The sequence below is a fragment of the Podarcis pityusensis genome (genome assembly GCF_964106645.2).
Source record: "Podarcis pityusensis genome assembly, chromosome: 3".
Taxonomy (NCBI): Eukaryota; Metazoa; Chordata; class Lepidosauria; order Squamata; family Lacertidae; genus Podarcis; species Podarcis pityusensis.
In genome coordinates, this window is record NC_138026.1 from 32,775,578 (window position 1) to 32,800,916 (window position 25,339).

The 25,339-nt window shown below is 41.3% G+C and overlaps 1 protein-coding gene across 34 annotated transcripts in view; it reads right to left on the bottom strand.

Moving 5' to 3' along the window:
* LOC308472756 (dystonin-like) overlaps nucleotides 1-25,339 on the bottom strand; it is a 306,554-nt gene that overhangs the window by 11,135 nt on the left and 270,080 nt on the right. For 31 of the 34 annotated variants that reach the window (XM_080997848.1, XM_080997841.1, XM_080997871.1 and 28 more), the window contains 16 exons: nucleotides 25,050-25,220; nucleotides 23,080-23,235; nucleotides 22,620-22,826; nucleotides 20,417-20,536; nucleotides 16,420-16,589; nucleotides 15,202-15,361; nucleotides 14,012-14,206; nucleotides 12,708-12,836; nucleotides 9,367-9,510; nucleotides 8,515-8,703; nucleotides 7,516-7,645; nucleotides 7,050-7,213; nucleotides 6,234-6,396; nucleotides 5,937-6,091; nucleotides 5,448-5,522; nucleotides 4,272-4,289 (listed from right to left, as the gene is read on the bottom strand). In XM_080997848.1, coding sequence (XP_080853974.1) covers nucleotides 4,272-4,289; nucleotides 5,448-5,522; nucleotides 5,937-6,091; nucleotides 6,234-6,396; nucleotides 7,050-7,213; nucleotides 7,516-7,645; nucleotides 8,515-8,703; nucleotides 9,367-9,510; nucleotides 12,708-12,836; nucleotides 14,012-14,206; nucleotides 15,202-15,361; nucleotides 16,420-16,589; nucleotides 20,417-20,536; nucleotides 22,620-22,826; nucleotides 23,080-23,235; nucleotides 25,050-25,220 — 2,346 coding nt within the window. The remainder of the gene's footprint in view (nucleotides 1-4,271; nucleotides 4,290-5,447; nucleotides 5,523-5,936; nucleotides 6,092-6,233; nucleotides 6,397-7,049; nucleotides 7,214-7,515; nucleotides 7,646-8,514; nucleotides 8,704-9,366; nucleotides 9,511-12,707; nucleotides 12,837-14,011; nucleotides 14,207-15,201; nucleotides 15,362-16,419; nucleotides 16,590-20,416; nucleotides 20,537-22,619; nucleotides 22,827-23,079; nucleotides 23,236-25,049; nucleotides 25,221-25,339) is intronic. The other 3 variants (XM_080997872.1, XM_080997862.1, XM_080997865.1) reach the window with 1 other exon arrangement.

Sequence of the window (25,339 nt, forward strand, 5' to 3'; positions counted from 1 at the left end):
GCTTTGCACAAGCATGGCCCAGCGTAGCGTAGCGCTCCCCTCCCTGGCATGGGAGGGTAGGCTCCTTCTCCACCCCCACCCCGCTCTGCATCTTGGATCTTGAAAACAGCAGCACAGCCCGAGCCTGCTGTTTGTCCTCAAGGGTAAGAGACAGACCCTTCTGTTAATCGATGGCTAGCTGAGCTGCCGCTCCCCGCCAAAATAAAAAATAAAAATCCAAACCTGCTTCGGATCCAAACCCACACCATCACAACCCACCGTCTCCATGCTTCCTTACCCAGCGTCCTGTCTGTCTTAAATTGCAGCGTGTGGGGGGGGGGAGCTGGTTGGCTAGCACACAACTCTCCCCCATGCTACTGTGGGCAGCGTGCACTCTAGGGAGTGTTTCCTGCCCACATTGGCGGGGGGGGAGCTGCACGTCCGCCAACCAGCTGGTTGGCGTCACGCAACTCCCCTGATGCTGCTGAGGGCGGCATGCACCTTAGGGAGCATTTCCCACCCGCATTGGCATGGGGGGAGCGGCTGTCCCTTTGCCAACCCCCAGTAACGGCCCTGCATGCCATCTTGCGCGTGTGCCATCAGAGAGGGTTCTGAGTGCCCACTCTGGCACGCGTGCCATAGGTTCGCCACCACTGGTCTAAGGAGAACAAGTGTGCAAAATTGTACTTCTGCTGTACTTTGTCAAAAGCAAAGTTTTAGGAAGTACATAAATGCTGGTCCTACAATTTAGTGATTTGGAAATGCTGCAAAATCCCTTAGGCCTCTTATAGCCTGTCCACATGTTCTTATGCAAGTAGTTTGAAAGCATAGCTCCGCTCTTTGAATGTAACATGCATTCCAGACATACTTCCTTTTAACACATATTTCCTCTCTCCATATTGGTTTTATAACTGGTTTTGGTTTTAAAGCATTAATGTGCCAGTTATGCAGAAATCACCTGAAAAGGAGTGCTCAAACAACATTCTTTCCAAATGTTCAGCGCACACACCACACGCCAAGAAAAACAACCGATTCCCCTCCCAAATATCCTGGAGCCTTAGCAAAATTCGTTGGTGATCTAAAGGACTCATTACACTCTGTTGCATTACACTCTCTGCACCAATATAGCATAATTTTCAGGCTCATTCAAGTGGCTTAAAGCCTACTTCTCCCAATCCATGAATGTAAACACATGTTTGCATTTGAGGCAACATGTTTAGCCTTAATCTGAGATATGAATGAGCCTTCTGGCAGTGCACACAGACTCTTTCCTCTTTAACATACTGCAATAAGCCAATAAGTCTTCAATTAACCATAATTTCCTGTTATGTCCAAAATGGGAAACTATGGTTAACAATGTTCAGAACAACCCAGGATCTTAAACCATGGTCTGAAGCTGGTTTAAGAATCTAGCTTGTTCTGAACATTGCAGCCATAGCTTCCCAGTTCAGATGTAGTGGGAAAGTACAGTATGTTTAATTGAAGGCTTATTGCAGCATGCAGAGAAGAGAGGAGGGAAGAGCAATGCAAGGACAGAGTGTGTGGGCAACAAGGCTCATGCATTCTTTGGTTCAATAAGCTGATATAGAATGATCTGAGCCAGGCCGATAGGGAACTAAAATAGAGTATAAGGATGGCCACCTGAGTTTCTCCTTCACTCTTTATATGAACATTTCATATCTCCTTTCCATGACATTAGTGTCAAATCACTAATACATAAAGTGTCTCCAATAATTCCAGTGGAAGCCTTACACTACCATTGCAAAACGCTATGAACCATAGCTAATGTTGTCAGACTGTAACTGAGAGACCTGACCCAGCTGGCAGTAAGGTTTCCATCAGCAGAATGAGGAGAGAAGCAGGTTTGGGATATTTCCCCCTTCCCCGCTGCAGGACCCCCCCCCCCCCCCCAGTCTCACTAAATCTGCTATTTAGTGAGCAACCCTGTGTAGCAGATTTAAAGGAGGGTTAGCTGCAGGGGGAAGAGGGAAATATCCCAAACCTGCTTCATTCCTCATTTACATTCCCCACTGTAATAGGAATGTGTTCTGCTCTTTTCTTTTCCTGCCATTGTGATTCACCCCAAACTGCTGCACAGCACACCTGCAGGCCTGACCATTACAGCAAGTGGAGGAAGGGAAGAACAACAGGACCAGGGGAGAAAGGGTGGGACAAGCCATGGCTGCCTCACTTCTAACTGTACTGTGCAATCTGAAAAGTGCACTAGCAGACTGCAGGGTTACAACCTTTAAATCCCAACCAACACAAAAGACCTCACTCTTCCATATTATCAATCCAACTCATCCAAATCTCTTGTCCACCTCCAACTGATCCTCCGTTACAGGTAGGATCTCAGAGCCACCCTCTTCCCTGGGAGAAAAAAAATAGTCAGAGGGATTCAGCACTTCTTAGCTCAGATTACTGTGATATGTAAGACCAGATTCTTCATGTGGGTACCTATGGGGAGTTCTTCCCAAAGATCACACTAGAATAAAATGCCGGATTTCATCCTTGGAGAAAAGCTATGGTAAGCACTACTTGTTTTACAGCCAAATCATGTAACTGAGTTTAATTTTTCATGTACCTTACTGAGACACAGCTTAAGCAAAGGGAGAAAGGCATGTTACTTTTGGGAACCAAACAAGAAGAAAGCATATAAAGTTAACAAATCAAGAATACCCAAAGTAATTGGTGGCTGAAGATTTTCTTTCTTTTTTTACTCACAAGATTTTATGCTGCATCAACTGTATTTTCTGATGGTCCTTTTTTGGGGGGTGTGCTCCACTTTCTATGGCAGCTCCTGAATAAGTCTGGGGAGACTTCCCTTTGAGCCAATAAAGCCTGGGAGATTGTTTTGGGAAACCCCATCTGTCACCATTATGGTATTTTGGGGCGCTTACCATTCCCCCCCCCAGTTCTTCTTTCCCTGAGCCCATTTAGGTAATTAACTTCTACTACTGTTGTGCCAAATGATCCCTAATCTCAGGTGTCACTCTGCTGCAGTCAGGAGTAAGCAACCTGCCCCAGTCCCCCAACTCCCATTTGGGAGTGGAACATTTCTCTCCCCATTTTCCAGACGGCACAATGCTTCAACATTGCCACTTGCAGCTCCAGTGCTTCCTGTCTCATTCATTTAACGGTGATGAGGCAAAGCCACACCCACCCTCCTGAAGAAAGCAGGAGAACAAACCCCCTTCACTACATCATCTAGGAAATCAAGAACATCGTATCATGCAAAATGGGAGTGGCTTTAGAACTGGGAGCAAAGTGGGCTAAACAAAGGCAAAAGTTAAGATTATATAATGTATTAGCATGGATGGCATGAGAAGGAAAATTTAGCTTATTGTACTCATGTCAGAGTAGGTGAAACTTTAAATCACAAATGGGGTTTTTTTACACTGCATAATGTTGAGTAATCTCATTCTAAAAATCTATATAATGTTCCTTTACTATTAGGTTTCACAGGGAATAGATTCTAAGAAAGGATGATACAGCAGAACCTCGGTTTTTGAACATAATCCGTTCCAGAAGACCATTCGACGTCCGAAACGTTCGAAAACCGAAAACTGAACCCTCAATACAATAGGGAAACTCAAAACAGAAGCCGTGTAGCGTGTTCAGCTTCCGAAAATCGTTCAGAAACCGGAGCAGTTACTTCCAGGTTTTCGGCATTCGGAAGCTGAAACGGATGACAACGGAGGCATTCAACAACTGAGGTTCCACTGTACTAACTTCTAAGAAGCTAGAAGAATGATGGACTGCACATGAAACAAAACAGAAATAGGCAGTCTTTACCTGGGATGCAGTCTGCATGGTGCCCAATTAGCAGTGATGGTTTTTATGGAAATGCAATTTCCCTATTCAATTTCTAATTGAATGTCCTTTTTTGTTTTTGGCAAAAGCTTTAAAAAGTGCAAGGTCCTGGATCATCTTACAGTGGAATGCAGCATGGAAATTTAAAGGATACTCCATATATGAACCACAGTAAAATCTTAACAGCAATTCCAGTGTGTAAACCACAGGAAGAATGCCCAAAGGCATTTGCACTACCAATTAATGCAGTCTATTATCTGGTTCCCTTAAAAGTAATCTCATTAATGAGGCAGCAGCAGGCAAAAAAGGCAATTCCCAAAACAAGGAAACCAGTTAAGCATTTCCAGAGAGGCATCGTAGCTGACCAACAATGAATTAGCTTAGGGTGAAAGGGTAGGGGAGGACAAACCACTGCAAGCTGAAATGATGACGTATTAAAAGAATACTAGGAACTCCATAACACATTCCACTGTTTATACCTGATTTCCCAGGAAGAACTGACAAGAGATGGAAAATGGGAGAAAGACATAATTAGTGTAACAGGAAATCCTCTAGAACACACTCCAACAGCACGTATACATTCTAAATCTTCCAATTTAGTATGTAGCTTAGAGATGTGCTGATAACATCAGCTGTCTGGGCTGTTAATGCTGTCAGACCTGACTCCTATGACACCTATCTATTGCTTGCTGTATAATCTGATTTCCTTCCGCCAAATTCTCAATGGAAAATGATATTGCTGAATTGAAATGAAAGAAGGGGGCAACAATTTGGTAGATCCCCCCTTGATATCTACTTGCTGGTTTTTCTGGCACATTTTCTATCTAGAAAAAGGAAAGCATGCTTCAATGAAATCAAAATCAAACAAAAAGAAAAGACAGGATGGTGATGACAGAGTACAACTTTATTCAAATATGTTTGGAAGGCTAATACACTCCCAACTGTTTGCTCTGTTGGAAAAATAATAATAATTCTAATTCTGATGTTAATGAATGTTCCACTATAAAACCTTGAAAGCTGTAGGTATAACTTGGTCACGCAAGGAATATTTGTAACAGGCATTAAGCTCTATTACTTGGAAGTTTCATTAAAACCCAGGCTGCTTTGGAAAGTTATTTACAATTCCAATGCAAGAAAAGATTTATTGTGACTTCAGTGGTATAATAGTAGCTTTTCTTCTTCTTCAATCACAAGCTAAAAGATCAGATGGGGTGATTAAAGAACAGCTGTGGTGCATGAGCTGGGGTCCTGCCACTGCGATACCCTATTGGTTGCAGTGGTGCTGCCGCTTGCTGGGGATGTGATGGGGAGCCAGAGAAGAGATGAGGGCAGGAGACCACTGGGTTGACAGCAGTGGTGGCCACAGGGGCACAATCATCTGCACCTACCACGACTACTCTGCTGCCACCTCACCCCAGAGAGCGATAGCACCTGCAGCCAAGAGGGTGGCGCAACAGCAGCATCTCACTTTATGCACTGTGGCTGGTGAAAAATGCAACAGGGTCCAAAATGATGATAATGATGATGATGTTGTTGTTTTTAAAAAAGAGAAAATACCTCAAATTCACACTGTATTATTAATTTAGTTAAATTACTCCTTTGCAGAATAGCGGAGTCTAAATCCAACAGATAACATGACTGTTTTCTATACTTACTCTGTACTTGTTATCACCAATCTGCTCCACTTGGAATCGCTTTGCGCATTTACATTTTGCTACCTGCCTTGTCACCTGTCAAAACGACAATCAGAAGCAAATTATATTAATTGCCATTTATGGTAAATTGTGGAATCAGGTCAAGAAAACAATGGGACTACAGTAGTACCTCGGTTTATGAACTTAATCCGTTCCTGAAGTCCGTTCTTAAACCAAATCCGTTCTTAAACTGAGGTGCGCTTTCCCTAATGAGGCCTCCCGCTGACAGTGCCCTTGCAATGTTCGGCTTCCATTTGTAGACTGAGGTAAAGTTCACAAACTGGAACACTACTTCTGGTTTTGCAGAGTTCATAAACTGAATAGTTCATAAACAGGTCTGTTCGTAAACCGAGGTACCACTGTATAAGTTCAACATGCAATTCCAGAGAAAGATATTTTAAGAAAGAGGCTGAGGGACGGGGAGGGGGAGGGGGGAAGGGAGAAGAGCACCTCATCTTCAATTTTGTCAGCATCTGTCAGAGGCTTGTATGCATCTTTGTTCGGATGAAGTGCTGCTACAAACTCGTAGTAGTCAATATAGCCATCACCATCTCTGTCAAAGATATCCGCTACTGCACTCATTTCCAATCGACTAGTAGGAAATTCTGCAGATGAAAAGAACATTTCAAGTTAAAATGAACAACTCTTACCAATAACCTTTCGGGAAACTGATGACTTACTAGCATTCCAAAACTCTGAGGAATTAAATTTAATATGCAAATGATCGAACTTTGCTTCAAAACTTACTTGAAGAAAGAATCCCATCAATAAATTCCTGTCTGGTTATCTTTCCATCCTGATCTTTATCTATCCTCCTAAAGAAGTCCATGACTCGAGATTTCTTATGGTTCATCCAACGCATATACTTCTTCCGCCAAATATCAAAATCAAAGTTGGCAAATTCTTTCAGCTTGAGACAAAAGGAAAAATGGAAAAAAGAGGTGAACTGTCTTGTGAGATATACATATAATCATGATGCTAAAGTTCAGAGCAGATGTTAATGTGCAAACTGGAAGTCAACCTTAGGAGTCTTTCCCTTGCCCTCCCCAAAACCCCATTCCCTTTTTTTGAAACTAAAGTATGAAGGGGGCCTACAAATCCTTAATCATCACTATGGTCACCATTCAAGTAACTCTAAACCATGGCAAACTCTGACAAGGAAAGTGGTGAATTTGTTCTGAAGGGAGTACAGGGAAAGGGGAAGGAGCGTACATCCCAATATTATGTCTACGCAACACCAATGGAACTCCGTGCTGATGTCTGCTTATGTGATATATCTCCATCACAAAAAAGCAAGGGAGAAATTAACATAATTAATGTAAATCGCTTTAAATATAATTAATGTAAATCACTTTGAATTACCTTTGTAATAAAAGTAATAATAATAATGGTGCATGAGAGGGCTTTCACATAATTGGGTGTTGGTACGCACTGACCAGCACATAAGCTACTTCTGCTGTCAAAGGAAGGGTATCTGCCTGGTCCTCCACCACACAAAGAGGAGTGGCCAATGAGACACGAACCAAGGCTTAGTTATAGCAAACACATCTGCTGTTTACTGACCTCCTCTAATCGGTCTAAAGCATCATTAAGTTTCCTTCTTCTTTCCAGAGCCAGAAGCCAGACTTGCTGCCATTTGCTGACCAAGAGGTTCACCCGTGGATTCTTGGTTTCAATCTGAGCCTGTGCACCTGAGGGGTACATGCTTGGTGTTGGGGAACGCTTTCCTGTTAAAATACAGAAAAATGTACTGTACTTCTGCTTCTCAAGGCAATGTAAACAAAAGGTAACATAGCATACATGTTACATGCATAGGGAGAGGCCTAACATGCCTGTGATTCCAGGTGGCATCTAACAGAAAGGTAGGTTTGGCTTTAGGGCCACAGGTTCCTGACCCTGTAGACAATCCTGTCCACTTCATAAATCAGAAATAGTAAGTTTAATTCTGACAGCTTTTAAATAATCAGTTAATGACTAAAGGCAATGATATATGTGATACCACATATATATATGTGAGATCATTACTTACTTCCTCCTCTTCCTTTATCCAGTACAGGAATATGAGAATGAATTGGACCAGATTCAGCTGCTTTCCTTTTATGCGTCTTAGTAACCTTATCCACATCAGGCTGTTTTCTAGTCATTTCCTCCATGAATGTCTGCAATTAAAGGGTGGTTGCTTTGGCTAACAATGCACAACAATAATTTGCAACATACCCTGTTTGGGGGTACAAAGGTTCTGATCCAGATGTCTGCGGGATCTCCCACGTATGCATAGAACTCCTACTTCACATGCTGATTTCTCTCATATCTAGATTAGCATCTACATTGCATACAGCATCTCCTTGCTAACACCTGAATGCCTGCACAACTACCTTGTCTGCCATAAGCACGTGGATGAGAACAACAATATGGGCTGTGGCTTCTTGAGCTACATGCTCAGATTAAAAGAAAGCACTTCCACCAACATCCAAGTGTTCCAAAGTGCATGTTTCTCCCACAATAAGGATATTGATCTCATGTCCCAAATAGTAATGACAAAGTTCTCCTAACTGGCTTACCAACAAGGAAAATACTCAACTTTGACTTTATGAAGGAACTATATGGTCCCAGAACAATTCTAAGGCATATTGTAGAATGTAAAGTTGAAAACAAGCAATACAGTATTATCTTACAGTCCAGCTTATTTATTGTTTTCAATTTCTTTTTCTTAGCTGTCCTGTCTCTTTATTCTAAAGGAGAAATCAATTGCACGGTGAATTGGTGCACTGGTTTACTGTGTACAAGAACAGAGCAGTTTTCCTTAATATTGCCTTTCTTCACCTTTTACCAGAACAATGCTGTACAATACAATAAAACAACATAAATAAAAACAGAAGGCTATGTGAACCAGAACCCTTGGTCAAAGCATTTTTTAAATTGTTTATTTAAAAACCTCTGTTCCACCTGAACTTTTAATATATGCATATGCACATAAGTACATTGAAGCTGACTAGTTTGATCATAATCATAGCAACGGCCCTCTTACCTGATGCTCAGCTATGAGTGCCTTAACATCATCAATCTCCTGAGGAATGACTTCCTTGTCTTTTTCACTAAGTGTCGTCTCTGCCCACTGCAACCAGGTCAATAATGCTTCCAACAGCTCTTGATTAGCGATAAGTGCAGCCAGGGCCCCTGCCAATCTCTGCTGATGTTGCTTTGCCCATGCTAACACCTTGAAAAGAAAAGTATGCATGATATTCACATTCACACAACCCAGGGCTTTGGGTGCTCCATTACTTTCACACGAACAAATTTGGCTGAATTATCAAAGTGCTGCTGAGCAACCACATTGGTGAGCTCTGTGAGTAGAAGCTGGAATTCTTCGCACCCCATGAAGAGAAGTACAAAAAGAAAAGTCACTGCCTTTTTACTGTGATCCAAAGGTTTCTAGCAGCACAGAAGTGTTGGAAAGCACTGCTGTGTTTAACGATTGGGTATTTAGTATGTGGTAACATTTTGAGAATTATCACACAATACTCCTTAATCATTGACAAATGGCCATAGTGGTTGGTGCTGATGGGAGTTGGAGTCCAACAATGTCTGTAGAACCACAGGCTCCCTATCCCTTTTTCAAAGCTTAACTTCTAATTCATTGTGATTATCTTTGAACATGAACTGATCTGGGGAGTGTTTTACTTCTTCCTCAAGAGACATTTGCAAAGTAAGAGCCAAAACCAGCCTATTACACATGACAGCATGAGTATTTTAAACATTTTGCTCTCGACAGCTGGATCATTTCCTCACAATATAAGTGCCTTGCTAATTGTCAGTTGTGTTCCAAGCTATCAAAGGCTGATTATTATTACCAGAGAGAACCTGCTAGAGATGGACTGACCTCTTCAAACCTTGCTCTGATGATTGTTATCCAGTGCTTAATGGTAGTGATGGAGTCTGGGTGGCAGATAGCCAGGATGGCTTCTCCCATACCTGTGGCTTTCGTTAGCTCAGCCTTTTTTTCTTCCAGTTTTCTCATGAATTCCTAAGGCAAAAACAGTGATTTCAATTAGGTGCTGGCAGTGGTTCAAAGGTAAAATCCAAGTGATTTCAGACTTTGCTGGTTTAGCCAAAAACAGCAGATGCCTACACTGAATCACTTGGCATCTGAATTGATCCAGTGGCAGGGAGGGAAAAGAGAAGCAAAGCATGAGGAAAGCGATTCACTTATTAAGAATATTTTAAGATCCACTGTAGACTAAGGGCTAATTGAAGAGACAAAATGCATGCTGGAGCCTGCAATTCAATACTGCAATATTTATGCACACACACACACACAACTTTGTGAGACAGCACTACTTAGATGTCATAGGAAGTTAATTACTTTTGGACATGTTTCAGGAAACCCAGTGGATTGATTATTTAATCAAACCACACACTCTACTCAGAGCACCTCTGCTCAGTTGTATAACTGGGCCAGTATATATTTATGCAGACTTCTAGGGACCATTCACTGAATTCTTGGACTACAGGATGCTAACATGTTGACTGCAGAAGTAACTGACCTACTGAGCTATCTAAAGCTCCTTTAGGCCAGACTGTGTGTTGAATCAGGCAAAAGTGTCCCTTCACTCAGCTCTCCTGGCTGAGACAGCCTCCTGCTGCCTGCTGAATCATCCAGGGACAGGGGGGGTCCTGATGGAGGGAGTGGGCAGGGCTGTTCTGACTTGAGATTCACTGGATCCCAAGCCAGTTTCACTGCTATTGTGTGACAGCATCAGGTCTGGACTGGACCCAAATATCCTTTACCCACCACGCATCTTCCATTATCATCACCCTGAGTAGCAGGACTTATGGATATGGCAGTGGCCTTGCTGCTCCACAAAGCCCCACATGTGGGAGGATGGTGCCCTGAACCAGGAAGAAATCAGGACCTATCTATCTGGGTTACGAACTAATGCCAACTTCCCTGCTGCACTTGTTTCCTGCTTCCTGTGGATAAGGAATAGGGGATGCAAGCGTCTGAGGCCCACTTTCACGGGGGTTCAGACAACAAAAGAACAGTCCTCTTCTTGAGAATTTTGTTTGACATGCTCATCTCAAAGATGCCTGAGAATTCAGATCTCCCACAAATGCCCTTCTATTTGTAAGGTGACAAGACACAATACAGCCTTTACTGTGATGGTCCTGGTCCCCCCCGAAATTCCTCTGCTGGGATATGCAAAGTTATTATTTTCCCCTTTAATCAGGTTTTGAGCCCTCCTGGATATTTTGGCTGCTGTGTTCTCTGCTGTTGTTTTAGACTATCTTCTATATTTTATTGTTTTTTTACTGTGCACATTGTAAGTTATAGGCCCTAAGTCATCCTATGCTGATATGGAAAATCAGAAAGTGAATTAAGGATATATAACATTTTTACAAGAGAAAAGATTTATGAGACTTTTGAGTGGTGTAGGAGGTGGACTAGGGTAGAGAGAGCAAGAGCATAAATGTCTTTCCCTTCATACCTAGTTTAATGCATTGACCCACTGTGCCTATCGGCCCCAAAGCCCACAAGGAGAGGTAAAATCTGAATTATCTAGGAGACCTAACCTCTATTAAACCAAGTGCAATTTTTTTTAAAAGGGTAATTGGTTGTGAAACTGAGCTTTTCAATATAAAATAAAGGGCTGAAATGCCTTCCTTGATAGACCGGCAGTCAAGTAACCCCACCAGAGTAGGGTAAGAATTTTAAAATGTTGCTACACAAAAAGATCCCTATTAGACATTTACTTCACAAAAACAAAGGGGAAAGCAGCAGAACTAAAGTATGCGATATTATTTAGATTTAGATAAAAGTATGTTTGAAGATACTCCAAACTTCACATTGTGTTAAAATGCGTCTTCACTCACAACTTCTACAGCTTGTAAATTTTTAAAGTGTGGTTTACATTTTAGCTGCCGTTATTGTACGTTGTTATCCTGTGTTTATGTATTGCTTGCTTTGCCTAGAGAACTGTGTGTGTGAGGAGAGAGAGAGAGAGAGAGAGAGAGAGAGAGAGAGAGAGAGAATTTGCCTTTTCTTTGGTGAGAGAAAATCCAAAGAGAACCATCTGGAGCCTGTTCAGAGGGAATGACAGTCAACAAGACAACAAGATATTCTCTTCTTCATTACCAATATAGCGTCTGGCAGCCTTTCAATGATCTCATTGTATGGTAACAGATACATAAAGACTAGCCAGAAAAGAAAAAAATGGTGGAGCTGGAGGAGTAGCTGCACAAATGGCCTGACTCATAGCCTAGACCATTACCAAAAGAAAATAAAAGAGAAAAAAAGTGGGGGGGGGGGAGAAAGTGGGTTGGGAGTGGGGAATGACAATCCAACTGAAAGTGATAAAACTATGGGAAGAACTACATGTTACAAGAGACAAAAGCAGCAGCTACACATCTCCTCAAAAATACATAGTAAAACAGACCACATGATGTGATGATGTTGCTGCATTGCGAATTTTCCCACTCCACTTCATTTACCATAATCACAATCTCCCTTAACATGCAGATCTGTCCTAGACTAGTGTAAACAAGTAATGATCTGCACCCTCTGCCTGTCTTGCTCTTATCCACTATAAATGAACTGCCAGTGGTGTGCTAGCCTGGTGGGTCATAAATTTTGCAGGCCTTGTTCAACAGAGGGGTATAATGGCTTCATTCTTACCACCTGACTTCTATGACAGGCACTATAAATATTTAGCCAATTATCCACCTTCTTATGCCTTTGTCCTGAAGTCTTTCCTGCTAGCATTTTTTTTTTTCTGGAAGAAAAGGCTCAACCCACTGGGAAACTGGCCTACAAAGTATGTATGTAAAGATTGGGAGTAATAGGAAGAGAATGAATTTGCTACTAGAATTCTGCTGAATCTGACTTCTTGCGATAGAGAGGATTGATGGCCTGGGACATGGTCTATGCAAGACTTGAGAGGTATGAGAGGTTTTACTGTAGTTTAATAACTGTGTTGCTATGAATATCAAGAATTTTATTATGGTTTGGGAAGGAAACATTTAAAGTAAGTATACTGATTTTAAGGTGCTTTAGCTGATTGAGTTATCAATCACCCATCAAAAGTTTTCCACGAGCCCTTATTTCTAGGAAAGAAACTAATTTTCATTGCCAGATACAAATAAGTCATAAATAGTTTTATTTTATTCCGACCTTTTCATAAATCTAGTCTCAAGAGCCAGCACTGTCTCAATTATCTCACTCACCCGATGCTGATCTATTAGAGTACGCAGAGACTCTTCATCATCTGGGAGATTGCCATGGAAACGAAGGGCCTGTTCAGCCTCAGCCAGCCATTCCAGAAGAACGTGCACAACTGAGTGGAATTCTTCCGCCTGTATAAATGAAAGTGGAAAAGAAAGTGGGGGGGAAAGAATGCTGTAAAAGGGATCTGGACTGAAAGAGTACAATGTTGGATTCCTCCCATGAACAATGAACCTGTGCCCAGATTGGTGGAATCGTTTATCATTCCGCAATGGAGGTACATTAACTTTCCATTAAGGAATCTGACATACAGCACTCTGATATCATGGCTGTAAAAATGTCACATGCTTTTAAAAAAGGATTTAATAAAGCCCATAGGCCTGTTTGTGCATGCTTTTAAATATATGATTGATAGCATATGTGAAAGTGGAATTCAGAGCAATCTGCCTTCACACTGACAAATTATCAGGTGGAGTCATGCTAGTGAATGATGTTAATTACTTTGTGGAGTGGGGGGAGCTAACCGAGGCTGTATATAGAAGAGCTGAAAGCAGGATCACTATAGAGTTGTCGCTGCCAGTTACAGCCTTTGTATGTTCAGTGTGTGTGTGTGTGTGTGTGTCTTGCAATGGTCTTTGGTCAAAATGGTTTTTCAGATTTTGGTAGTGCTTTAAGAAGTGTCAGAAAAAGGCTGAGCCTCCAGCTTCAAGTGGCGCAACATGAGTTAGTGCAGTATCTGTGTGTGCACTTACTGCAGATACGTTATGAACAATGCCCATAACCACCACATTACTCTCCCTCAGGAGTGTCTGGAGGAGTTTGGGAATTGTTTTGAAATTATTTTCCCGATATTTTTTAGTATATGACAGCAGCAAGGCTTCTGCATATGTAACTCTCTACAAAGGAAAAACAGAATGAAGTAAAAAAAAAAAAAGTAGCACCGGCCTATCTTTCTCCTCATGATTCAATAACTTTTTAAAAGGTTTCCTGTAGGGCAGGCTATTTGCAATTCAGTCTAGTCAAGAGCACCACTCCATTGACATGGCCTGGTGAAATAGCTGCAATTAGTAATCAGGACTCCTGTTTCAACTTTAATGTCTTTTGCATAAGCTGCTTTGTGCTTATCTATCCATTGCTTCACTGTGGACTCCTTAACCTATGCAGAACCTGGTGGCACAGGCATGGAACAGGCGAGACCCTCCTTGTCTCGTCGCCTCCTATGCAGCAATGATACCCAATGAATGCATTCCCAACCCATGCATAGGCTGTATCTGATTGAAATAAGTGTAATTGGTTCATTCTTCACCTGGTGGAGGGCTTGTTCCAGTCGTGTTTGCTTGGAGACGGACAATGCACACACAGTTTCCCACCGAGTGCCCAGCTCCTGCATTTGGACCTTAACCCAGGAGGAATCATCACGACTACCTTCTATCAGTTCACGAGCAGAGCGTTTCAGTGCCTGGACGCTGCCTGTCCTTTTTCCCAGTTCCTTCTGGAAGGCCTAAGAAAAGGAAAGAAATGGTTCCTTCTATTATCTCCCCAAATAATAGAGTAACACAGCTATCACAACTATGGAGAAAGTTCATTATTATAGACTTAATTTTTAAAGAAATTAAACTTAACTGAACATTATTTTGTTTTGTAATGTGAGTCCCGTAAATATTTTCATCCCCCTGTCTGGCTTTGTTTTATTCAATCCTTGCTACTCTACTGTATTTGAATTTTCCCCTCACTTCTTACAAATCAGTAGTTCTACATATATTCCGAAAGAAACCGTTAGGTCAACAATATCTTCCTTATGCAATGTGGGATCACGTGAACACTGCCAATTAAAAAAGAAGACAACATATTGAAAACCCCTGAAACTTTCACTAGGAATCTCTAGGCACACAAGAAACTGAAAACTAGTGCAAGCTTTGATAACGTGTGGCTCCACTCTCCCTGCCTCTCTTAAACTCCTACACTCTGATCCAGGGCTCCACATTTTCTGCAATATTTTGCTGAGACAATTTCTTTTTGTCTCAGCAGTTCTATATGTGCAAAAGCATGTGCCCGCAAATCTCTTGCTTCCTTTAAAAGACAAGGGGCAGCCCTTGCAGATGGTGGAACATGTGAGCAGCAGAGTTTCTGCATCTCTTATAAATGGATTGGACTAAAAAGCTAAGGCTGCTAATACTATTACCCACTGCTTCTGAGAAACTTTTAAGAGCATTTTTAGTTCTAATAATCTGAATTAAAATCTGCATGAAGAAAAATGTAGCAGATCAACTTTAGCACTGAAGGCAAGTTTCAGATAAATCTTGTTCGTTGCAGTCAGCAAGCTCTTTTCCCTCTCCAGCCAGTTTTTATACCACAGGCCAAGGTTTTTAACCTATTGAACGGGCTCATCAATCTTTCTTAAAAGTTACAAATTGACCCAACAGGCATTTACTCAAAATGCTTTGAACAGCTTGATTCAAAATAATATGAAAATGACTGTAATTTTGTGGCCATTACTTTGTGATTATCTATTAAGTTCATCACTAAATCAATGTCTCCATGCACAGGCTGATCTTCGGCCAGCTGCGGTTCCACTTTGTATAGCCAATCTATGAGAGCTTGAAGAGCATCAGTAAATTGCCCAGAAAACAGCAGCGCTTCTTCCAGTTTGTTTTGTCTGAAGTGGGAAACAAGACAGACACAGTAAAAAAAGGGGGGGGGGGAGAGTGATTGCAGATCTACAGGCACCCTATGCCCATGCACTCAGAAATATGACTCTAACACCATAAATCTAGGTCTTTTAGGATTCATCCTACCTCCTGCAGCTTCCTTCATTTACAGCCTCTCCACAGTGACAACATTTCTGCTTCTATCGTGCCAACTACTAGTTCCTACTTCCTAGACCTCTAGCCCTGCCTCCAATCAGTCGCTATTCCAGGGGCTACATGCTCTTCCAGTTTTACCACCACCCCTTCCTCTCTTCCAACTGGGCTGGGAGAGTTTTCAGAGGTAACAATAAACAAAACAAAATGTTCTGGCTTTATACACCTCTCTATCAAGACCAAGAGGAGGAGCCAAATGAATATATTGTTCATATATTCAGGAGACAAGATTTGAGCTCAAACCTAGGACTGAAGGAATATACAACATAAAGAAAAGTGTTTTGGAGTTGGACCATGCACTTCCCATTTCACAGGACTCTTCTGAAATGGAGCTCTAAACCATCCCAGAGACTTTGGCTGAATATGAAATGGGTCTCCTCTGCCTCCAGCCACCCTTGGAATAACAAACCAATACCTATTCTGCAGCTGGCATATTCTGAGATTTTGGCTCCCATTTACCCTGCATCCAGTGCATTTCCAATGCTGGCTTGAGAAACAGTGTACACATGATGCTAGAGATAATCCACACCTATCCTTTATCTAGCCTGTCATTCCTTATTAAATGCTGCATTTCTGATGCCTTCTCCCCTCCCCGATGCCTTTTCCCCTCCCCAATCAACTTCATCTTAAGTGAATAATGTGTACACAGCCTTAAACACACTAAGGGATGGGGAAGTGGAGCCAAGAACCTACATCCTCTGCTCAAAGTGAGACTCTCATAATTTTACTCTGACCAGGGACATTCACTGAAGACCAGCGGGGGAAAGGAAAATGGGGTGATAAGGAGACAGTGACCTAGCTACTGCTTTACAGAGCCTCTTTTAAGTAAGATGCACAGCTTTTTTCGTCTTACCTTTCTACAGATTTCCCACATACTGTATCCCATTTGTCTCTGAGTTCACTCAGCATATCATCCAGTTTCAGATTGTCATCAGCTAGGGAAGTTTTTTCTTTCAAAGCACGTCCACTTCTATTTGTGGTGTCATACACAGAATGTTTAGCTCCAAGAGCCTTCTGGAACTCCTGTTCAAGAAAGGGACCCAATATGAAGCACACAACACACATAACCTACACTGTGCCATTTGGAGACGAAGACCACACTCACACATCATGGTAAGCCATAAAGCATGGCTTACAATGCATGGATGAATTATGCCCACTTCACTCTTCCCATCTCATGTGCAGAGGAAACGAATCAGCTACGATCCCTGGCTTAGTGTTACTTCTGAACCAGGGATCATGGTTTGCTTCTCTCCCAACAAACCACAATTTCTAGTTAAGCTCCGCTTTTGGCTTAGCACTCATGGCTTGTTGACAGTGAAATAAAGCATGATCCCAAAGCCAAGGATCGGAGTTTGAGTCTTCTGTGTATTAGTAGGGAGGAAATAAACAGCCCAGCTAGGCATGTTCATGGTCAATCATTATCTATGATTTATCAGATGTGTGAACAGGGCCAAACACAATGAATGAGATTTTCATACAAACTACATCTAGCAAGGAAACATCATGAAATGTCACTGGGACATTTAGATTCCAGAACCCGCCGGCATTTATTCCAGAATATACCTCGTGTCCCTGGGATCAATAAGACTATCAATCAGATGACTTTAATTGAGCAATTAAAATAAGTTATGCAAGAGAAATGGTAGCAAGGCATTGGTGCTCAGCTTGAAGTGATAGTCCACAAGTTTGGACTGTCTTCTACAAAGCATTTACACCAAATCACTAGCATTCAAATCAATGTCCATGTTAAATCATCTGAAACCCAATACCTTAGGTTTACTGACTTATGGACTAGAATAAAGAAGCTACATTGGAAAATATTATTCCATTCTTTACCATTAAAAAAGGAACATGACAAACCTTAGGTTATCTTGCATTCAGTACACTACTTAAGAAAGTATTAAATGCTAAATACTACAGAGAGTGAGTGCCCCCCATGTAAAGAATGAAATGCTTGATTATTTCTGTATTGCTGTCTTCTCTGGAGTAGGGCTGTGCTAAGATTATCAAGATGTACATCTATCATGCTTTTGCAAGAAGGCACAAATAAGGAATCCGCCAAAGAAATGCTGGTCAGTAAAAACGCAAGACTCAATTTTGTGAATTCTTTGGTGGCTCTATCATTTACAAATATTCTCTGGAATGAAACTCACAAGCAATTACAGTCACTGAATAAAAAAGAATTATCCTACCAATGTCACTTCTGTAAAGTAAATGAAGGTTGACTCGTAATGAGGTGCATATTAACCTAAAAATGGGGGGGGGGGGTTTAGCTGATGTGGTGACCTAAATATGAATTGGACCTCCAATAGCCCCAGCCAACATGACAAATGGTCAGGGATGATGGGTGTTGTAGTCCAACAATTTTTTGAAGGATACCCCTGCATTAAAATATATCAATATTCTTTAAAAAAAAAAAAAAAATCCTTGAAAAAGGGATTAAGACAAACTACACGGCCCATTCTTTCTTCACTGACTTCTAAATATAACATGCAAAGAGCTTGGTGGTGGTTGGGGACTGATAAAAAGGCAATGAATACTCCTTCAAATCTTTGGCAATATGTAACAAATATGAGACAGCTCATTTTTAAAATCTTCATTTCTCCTTATTTGACAAACTCCCAAAGAATGAAGCCAAGTTATTCCATATATCAAATACAGCCTAGTCTACGGTCTTTAGCCTTAGATACTAAAAGCATTAAAACCTTCAACAATGGCTCAGTGGTTTACTTTATTAAAGGAAGATTGAAAACATGAAGCAACCAAAGGCATGCAACATACAAATATTTGCTAAGAGGAGTAGCTAGGATTTTTTGAGGCTATTTTATGACTGTATCGGGGGAATGAGAGGTTAATAGAGGTAAACAAGTCAGTATGTTTCCAGTGTGTGTCAGTTTACCAAATGTGCATTCATAAATCCATTCCACCCCTTTTCTGAATTATTCTGCATTTTTGAATTTAAAAACAACATGAAAATTTGAATTTCTTCTAAAAAAAATTCTAAAAATGTTTTCCCACAAAAGACCCATTTCTAAACATACTAGTTGCCAGCTAAGTGTAAAAATCCAGTCCCAGAAGTAGACTGGTGGCCATTCTGAGGTTTTTTAAAACTCAAAATCCTTCCAGAATGCACATACTGATGGGATTATCATCTGATCAGGGGCGAGGTCTATAGATCAGTGGTAAGACCCATCCTTTGCATATAGAAGGTTCAGTTCCTGGCACCTCCAGGTATAGAATATTCCTGTGTGAAATCTGTGTGAAATCACATCCAGTTTGGTATAAGGCAGCTTCTGGTGTTCAGAAAAGGCAGTGGCAGTCATAATTAAGCAGAGCTGCTGATTGATATGAATCCACTTGCGCATTATCTTTTATTTATAGTAATGATCTTACCCATTCATCTAGTCAAGACAAGTTTTAACACCCTCTACATCCATATAGAGTCTTTGGCACTAGGACTCAGTAAACTGTGTATGATGAAGGGGAAAGTGCTGAAAGCTAATTCAAAGGCCTCAACAGTCAATTTTATTCTATTTAACGAAGTTCACACACTGTTTGATTGTAATAAAACAAGGAATATTAAAAGTATCAATAAAAACAGCTAAAACAATAAATAAAAATTAGAGATAGGTAAAAGAGGCTAAAACACACATCTACCTTTTTGGATAGGCTTGCCTAAACAAAAATGTTTTAAGGCAGGCTTCCTTAAACTCGGCCCTCCAGATGTTTTGAGACTACAATTCCCATTATCCCTGACCACTGGTCCTGCTAGCTAAGGATCATTGGAGTTGTAGGCCAAAAACATCTGGGAGGGCAGAGTTTGGGGAAGCCTGTTTTAAGGGATGGCAGAAAGAGTACAGCAAAGGTGCTTGCCTGATGCAGACAGACAGGGAGTTCGAAAGTGTAGATGCTGCCACATGGAAACAACGGTTTCTTACAAAAGGATCAAACCTCCTAACAAGAAACACGGTGGAAGGCAAAACAACAACAACAACAACAACAACAAAGCTAGCAGTGGATGTGCAAAGCAAACAAAGCATTAAGAAAGAGTGTTTTGTTTTTTATGAGTAAGGTGCTAAAATTTGATTGACAACCAAGATATCGCAAGTGCTAGGTAGACTAAAGTAACAGTAATTCTTGAACTAGCATACAAGTAGTTTTGCAGAGCAGATAATCCCTGTTCGCAGTGTGTCCCTTTCCCTATATCCATTCAGAAGAGGCCCAGGTTTTAAAGATTACTTTTCATCTGCACCTCACCAGATTTATGGAAAGGCGCTTGACAGCTGTGGACCCTTAACAGAAAAACTCTCTTTTCTCCTACTGCAACGTTCATTTGTGTTGTTGACAGTCCCATTGCATCTAATGCATTTCCAAGTGGTGGGGGGAATTGTTTCACTAAAGCGATTAAGGATTTGTCCTTTTTTTGAGATAAGCTGGGTTGTTTTTCGTTTTTGTTTTTTTTAAAAAAAGTGTTACAACTGGTGATCCACACAATCTCTGAGCCCGTCTTGAGTGTAGTTAAACTCTAGCAGATCCTATTGTCCTATAACATTGCACACAGGAAAAAAATAGCATAGTGCTCTTTATATCTTGTTCCTATGATTCTTTACTATTGTGCTTTTCCTTTCCACATGTAGTTTCAGAAGATGGAACCCTGCAGAGAAACCTCCCAGCTTCTATTTATTTTACAAGCTGGAAAACTGCCAGTGTTTGAATTTGATGGTGGCAAACATTCCAACCTAGTGACCAATAAATCTCCCTCCTCCTGCTAATTACACAGTGCTTGGTTCACTGGCTTTCCTGCCATCTGATTGGACAGCCTCTACATTCCATTACCAGTGACTCACCTTATGCTGGGCAAGCTGCATCTTAATTTTGTCTGGATCATTTGCAATTTCAAGCTCTGCATCCAGAGTCTTTTCTGAATCATCCAGCCATTCAGTAAGTTTGTTCCAGGCTTCATGGAACTGTGGAAAAGCAAGATTTTCAATTACATACATTGATAGGCATAGATTATGCATTCAAAACATTCAACGCACATTTAGCTTTGAATATATATTAAGGGTTGCATTCAGTTAGGTTTCACTCAGAGTGTATGCACTGAAATTAATGGGTCTAAGTCAGTCATGTCTACTAATTTAAATGGGGAGGGTGCAGGGTAGGCGAGGACGAGAAGTCAAGTTGCATTGGCAGAACTCATGGTGCTGGCTTCCACTGGTGCAACAACTTCATTGAATCAGGCCCACAATATTAAAAGCCAGGCAATCCAGACTGGACTCACACAAATAAATGTTGGACCAAAGGACTATTTCCTTTTTAAAGGTAAAGGTAAAGGGACCCCTGACCATTAGGTCCAGTCGTGACCGACTCTGGGGTTGCGGTGCTCATCTCGCTTTACTGGCCAAGGGAGCCGGCGTACAGCTTCCGGGTCATGTGGCCAGCATGACTAAGTCGCTTCTGGCGAACCAGAGCAGCTCATGGAAAAGCCGTTTACCTTCCCGCCGGAGCGGTACCTATTTATCTACTTGCACTTTGACATGCTTTCGAACTGCTAGGTTGGCAGGAGCAGGGACCAAGCAACGGGAGCTCACCCCGTCGCAGGGATTCAAACCGCCGACCTTCTGATCAGCAAGTCCTAAGCCCTGTGGTTTAACCCACAGCGCAACCCGTGTATTTCCCTTTTAGAGTGACGCAAATTATTTGAAATTTCTCTGGGATTGCTCAGTCAGCAGAGTATAAGACTCTTAATTTCAGGGTCATGGGTTCAAGCCCCATGCTGGGAAAATCCAAGACTTCCAACCTCTATTGACACAGTGACATATATACTTGACCAGGAGTGGCCCTTTCTGGCCCGAGGGCCACTCTGAGGGTTGCTGAACCCTTCAAGGGCCACATACTCTCAGCAGAAATGCAAATAACATGCTGCCACCCATGCACCCACCACATGTAGAAACATACACTATACATACACACAACATACCTAGAGGTCAATAAAACATGCATACTGTTTTTCTGCCAACATCAGTGCCGGACTAGGAAGAGGGGATCCTTTCCTCCTAGCCCAGGGCTGGAATGAGAACAAGAGGCCCCTAGTTATCCTGCCAATGTGCCTCTTCTCCTTTTGGCGAGGAAACATTGCAAGCAGGACCTGGAGCTCAGGAAACAGAAGGAAGTGCTTCTGTTTTTGTTTCTTGAGTTCAGTGTCCTACCTCTGGCATTACAGCAGAAGGAGAAGAGGGACCGTTGCTAATAAGTGGAGGAAGAGGTCCCAAATTCTCTGGGGGCAAGTAAGTTGCCTGACATAGCCTCATGGGTCCCATGTGATCCATGGGTTTGCCACTCTTTCCTTAGACACACTATCTTGTTGGGATGATTCACACATACAATAAAGTGCTGTTGTGAGGGTACTGCAATCATGCAGAGACAGTACTTCCTTATTTTTTATATGGGATGTTGTTTTGTTTAAAAATACCCCACATGACAACTGCAGCCCACATGAAAAACTAACACACATAATCAAAAGTTTGAGTTGCCTGCCTCATGTAGCCATCTCTGTCCCACCAAAATATGGGCTCTGATTTTCACCCACCTCCTCTACACATACAAAAAACCCTGAAATGACATGGTCCCTACACAGTCATATCCCTTAGATAATGAGCCTCAGCCTAAGTTGAAACTACAAAAATGTTGAGAAGGCTAGAAGCACCCATGTAGAGAGGTTGCAATTTGTTTCAGAAAATGGTGGATTAATGAAGATGATTGTGAAAAATAAAATAAGGATGAACTTCCCATGCAAAACAGGAACACTGCTAATAAACATCTGCATCCATATACTACTCTGTTGCTTGGTTGGAAAGTAAAGACCCTACTTTCACTTTTGGTGTCGGGCCTGAAGAAACAGCCATTCTGGCTCCCACTACTTGCCAAACCTGTTGATCTAATATTCCAGTTTCCTTTATATGACTTAGAGTCATCACACTGTTCATTTAAACATGGGTTTAGTTACAGCAAGGTTATGCTCAAATTGTTATGGAAGACTTGCCACATTACCTGCTTGGCACGCTTCCTTGCATCATCCAAAGCTCTTCCTCTTTCCACTAAGCGCTGAACTACTTTTTCCCATCTACTCTGGACACTGATCAGCAGATTTTTAATGAGGACAACGTCCTGTTTCTGGCTGAAGTATTTCAAATGTGTTCCAGTTTTGTCCAGCTCAATAATCTGGTCACGGTGGGCATTCACTTCATTGGCAAAGACCTTGTGAAAGAAAGAAAAAAGATAATATTTGAAAAGCTTCAGAGTCTTCTAGCACGCAGATATATACCTAAGAAGTGTTATGCACTGCTTTATTGGTCAGAGACACTATAAAATGTCACTTAAAAAAACTGTAAAATGTCTTTGGATTTTAATGGTGCTGGCTTGCTTTAAACATTAATACAAGCCAGCCAGCCTGTGGGTCCAAGGAACAGGAAGAAGAAAGTTGCACATCTGTTGTTGTTTCTGTACATACCTTGTGTTCATCAATTTGAAATAAGACAGTATCCAAGATAAGACTTGGCCGAGAAGCTACTGTCAAGGTTTGCTCAGCTTGAGTAAGCCAGTTGATGAAGTCCTGCAGTGAGTTGTGGAACTCCATTGCCAAATTGAGAGCTTCTTCCAGTTTGATCTGTAAGAACACACCATAAATTAGCAGCAGTGGACAGTTTATACTAGAAACCATATAAACTTTATAGAGAAATAAACCAAACCATGTCTGAATGTAATTTGGAAGAAGGCCACTGTTGTCCTGTTGCCTTCGCCCCCCCCCCCCCCGTTTAATACTGGTATGCTCTGAATATTTAAACGGCACACAAGGAAAGATATTTCTAAAAATATTTCAGCAGAAACTGACAAAACAGAGAACCTACAAGGACTGAGCAGGCAGAAGAGCATCCAATGCCACATACAGATTCCTGCCACTCAGTGCTAAATGATGAGCCTTACAAGTATTCAGACAGTAATCCAGGAACATCATTTCAGCTTTGATTCTGCTTGCATGAAAAGGGGATGATATGTGGTTGCATTGCATGAAGGATTAGGAAGATAAAGTTGGGAATTTGCACTATGGAGACTATCCTTTTTTGCCAAATGTAGGTCTAGTTCAGACAACTTTGGGGCTGGCAAGTCTTTGTGCAGAACAGAAGCTACCCCCCTCTCTTCCACCATACAGATTACTGCTGTTTCAGATGTTATGAGAGTGAGTCTTAAGCTCCTGTGCTCCCCACTATGGCACAGTCAGAACGAGAAATTCAGGAGGTTTCATTTTTATTTATTTATTAACTATAGCCTTTCATAGCATCCAAACTCAGGTGTTTAATTTTAACTATGGCTTGCTGAAATGAAAAAAAAAATAAGCCATAGTTTAAGAAGCTGTCTTGTTTATGCAGTTTATGGTTCAGATGCCGCGCTAAACAGTGATTTATCCAAAATGGAAGTGGAAGCTTTCGATTTTCTCCTCGGGGCTGCACTGGAGGAGAGGGGAGCGAACAAGGACTCACCTAGATTGTATATGCAATATAACAGTATCCTACCAGATGGCGCTGTGGAGTCCCGTTTTCTCTACCTGTTTTCCCTGTTTAAATTTACAATGCACTTAACTGAAACACTTCTTTGATGTGTCTAGAGGCTAGTCTGAGGCTAGCTGCGACTTAAGTTTTGAGGCTAGCTGCGACTTATGCTAAGCAATGGTTTAGTGATATAATGTGAACTGGGGCCCTTTCTCATAAAGCTGAAGAATATAATGTGTTGGGTGTCAACATGGTTTGTCCACAATATCATACGTAACCAGGCCAGGCCATCTAATACAATTGAAACAATCCTTTAAATTTACATTATATGAGTATGCAAATACTCCTTTTTCCAAGAATGGCTTCATTTGTTTGTTTAATCATTTCTGTTTCTTATGAACACATTTGTATTTCAGCTGTTTCAAGATGTAATTTATAGTCTGGCTCAGAGTAAACTGTTTATCTATGTTTGGAGTATATTTTATTTTTTTACAAAAGAATGTCCACCCCCATGGAAACCCATAGCTATGAGTAAGATGCTTATCCAGGAATATGAGGTCGCCTCCCAGAGGGCACGAGAGAGGCCTCATCACTTAAAACTTTTAAGAACTGCTATGTTCAAATGCCAGCAATAAAATTAAAGCATCAGTTCCAAGCTGACAGGATGATGGACTGGGTGGCTAGAAAGGATTTATTCATTCCTTAGGTCTGCGACCTATAGACTACAATAGGAGGTGTTTTCATTTACAAACATTGGTCTGCTGTCATGTAATTTATTGATCAGCTTTTCCAGATGAATCATGGTGTGTGACATCATTTACAGGTTTAATTGCATGGATCCCTAGCGCCTGCTAAAATGAAAATTCTGTATTTGCAATATTCTAATATCAAGACACATTTCAGAGAATTTCCCCATGTTCGATATGCAACATACTTTTCTTTCACTCAGCTTTGTTTCCACTGATTCCCATTTCTCTTTAAGATTATTTATGTCCTGCTCAACATTTGTTTCAATAGTCTCTAGGCATCTTGCAAGCATCTGTAGGCCCTTTTGCATCAGACTCTTGTATGTTTCTTCTTTAGCTTCAAAGGCAGCACAAAGTTCCTAAACAAAGAGGGAAAGTATTGCAAATCGTTAATGCATAAACATTTATTCGAAAATGTTACCCCCTTAAAAGTTTCACATATTGCTTTAAACATGCTAGCTATATTTTGGGGAGTTAA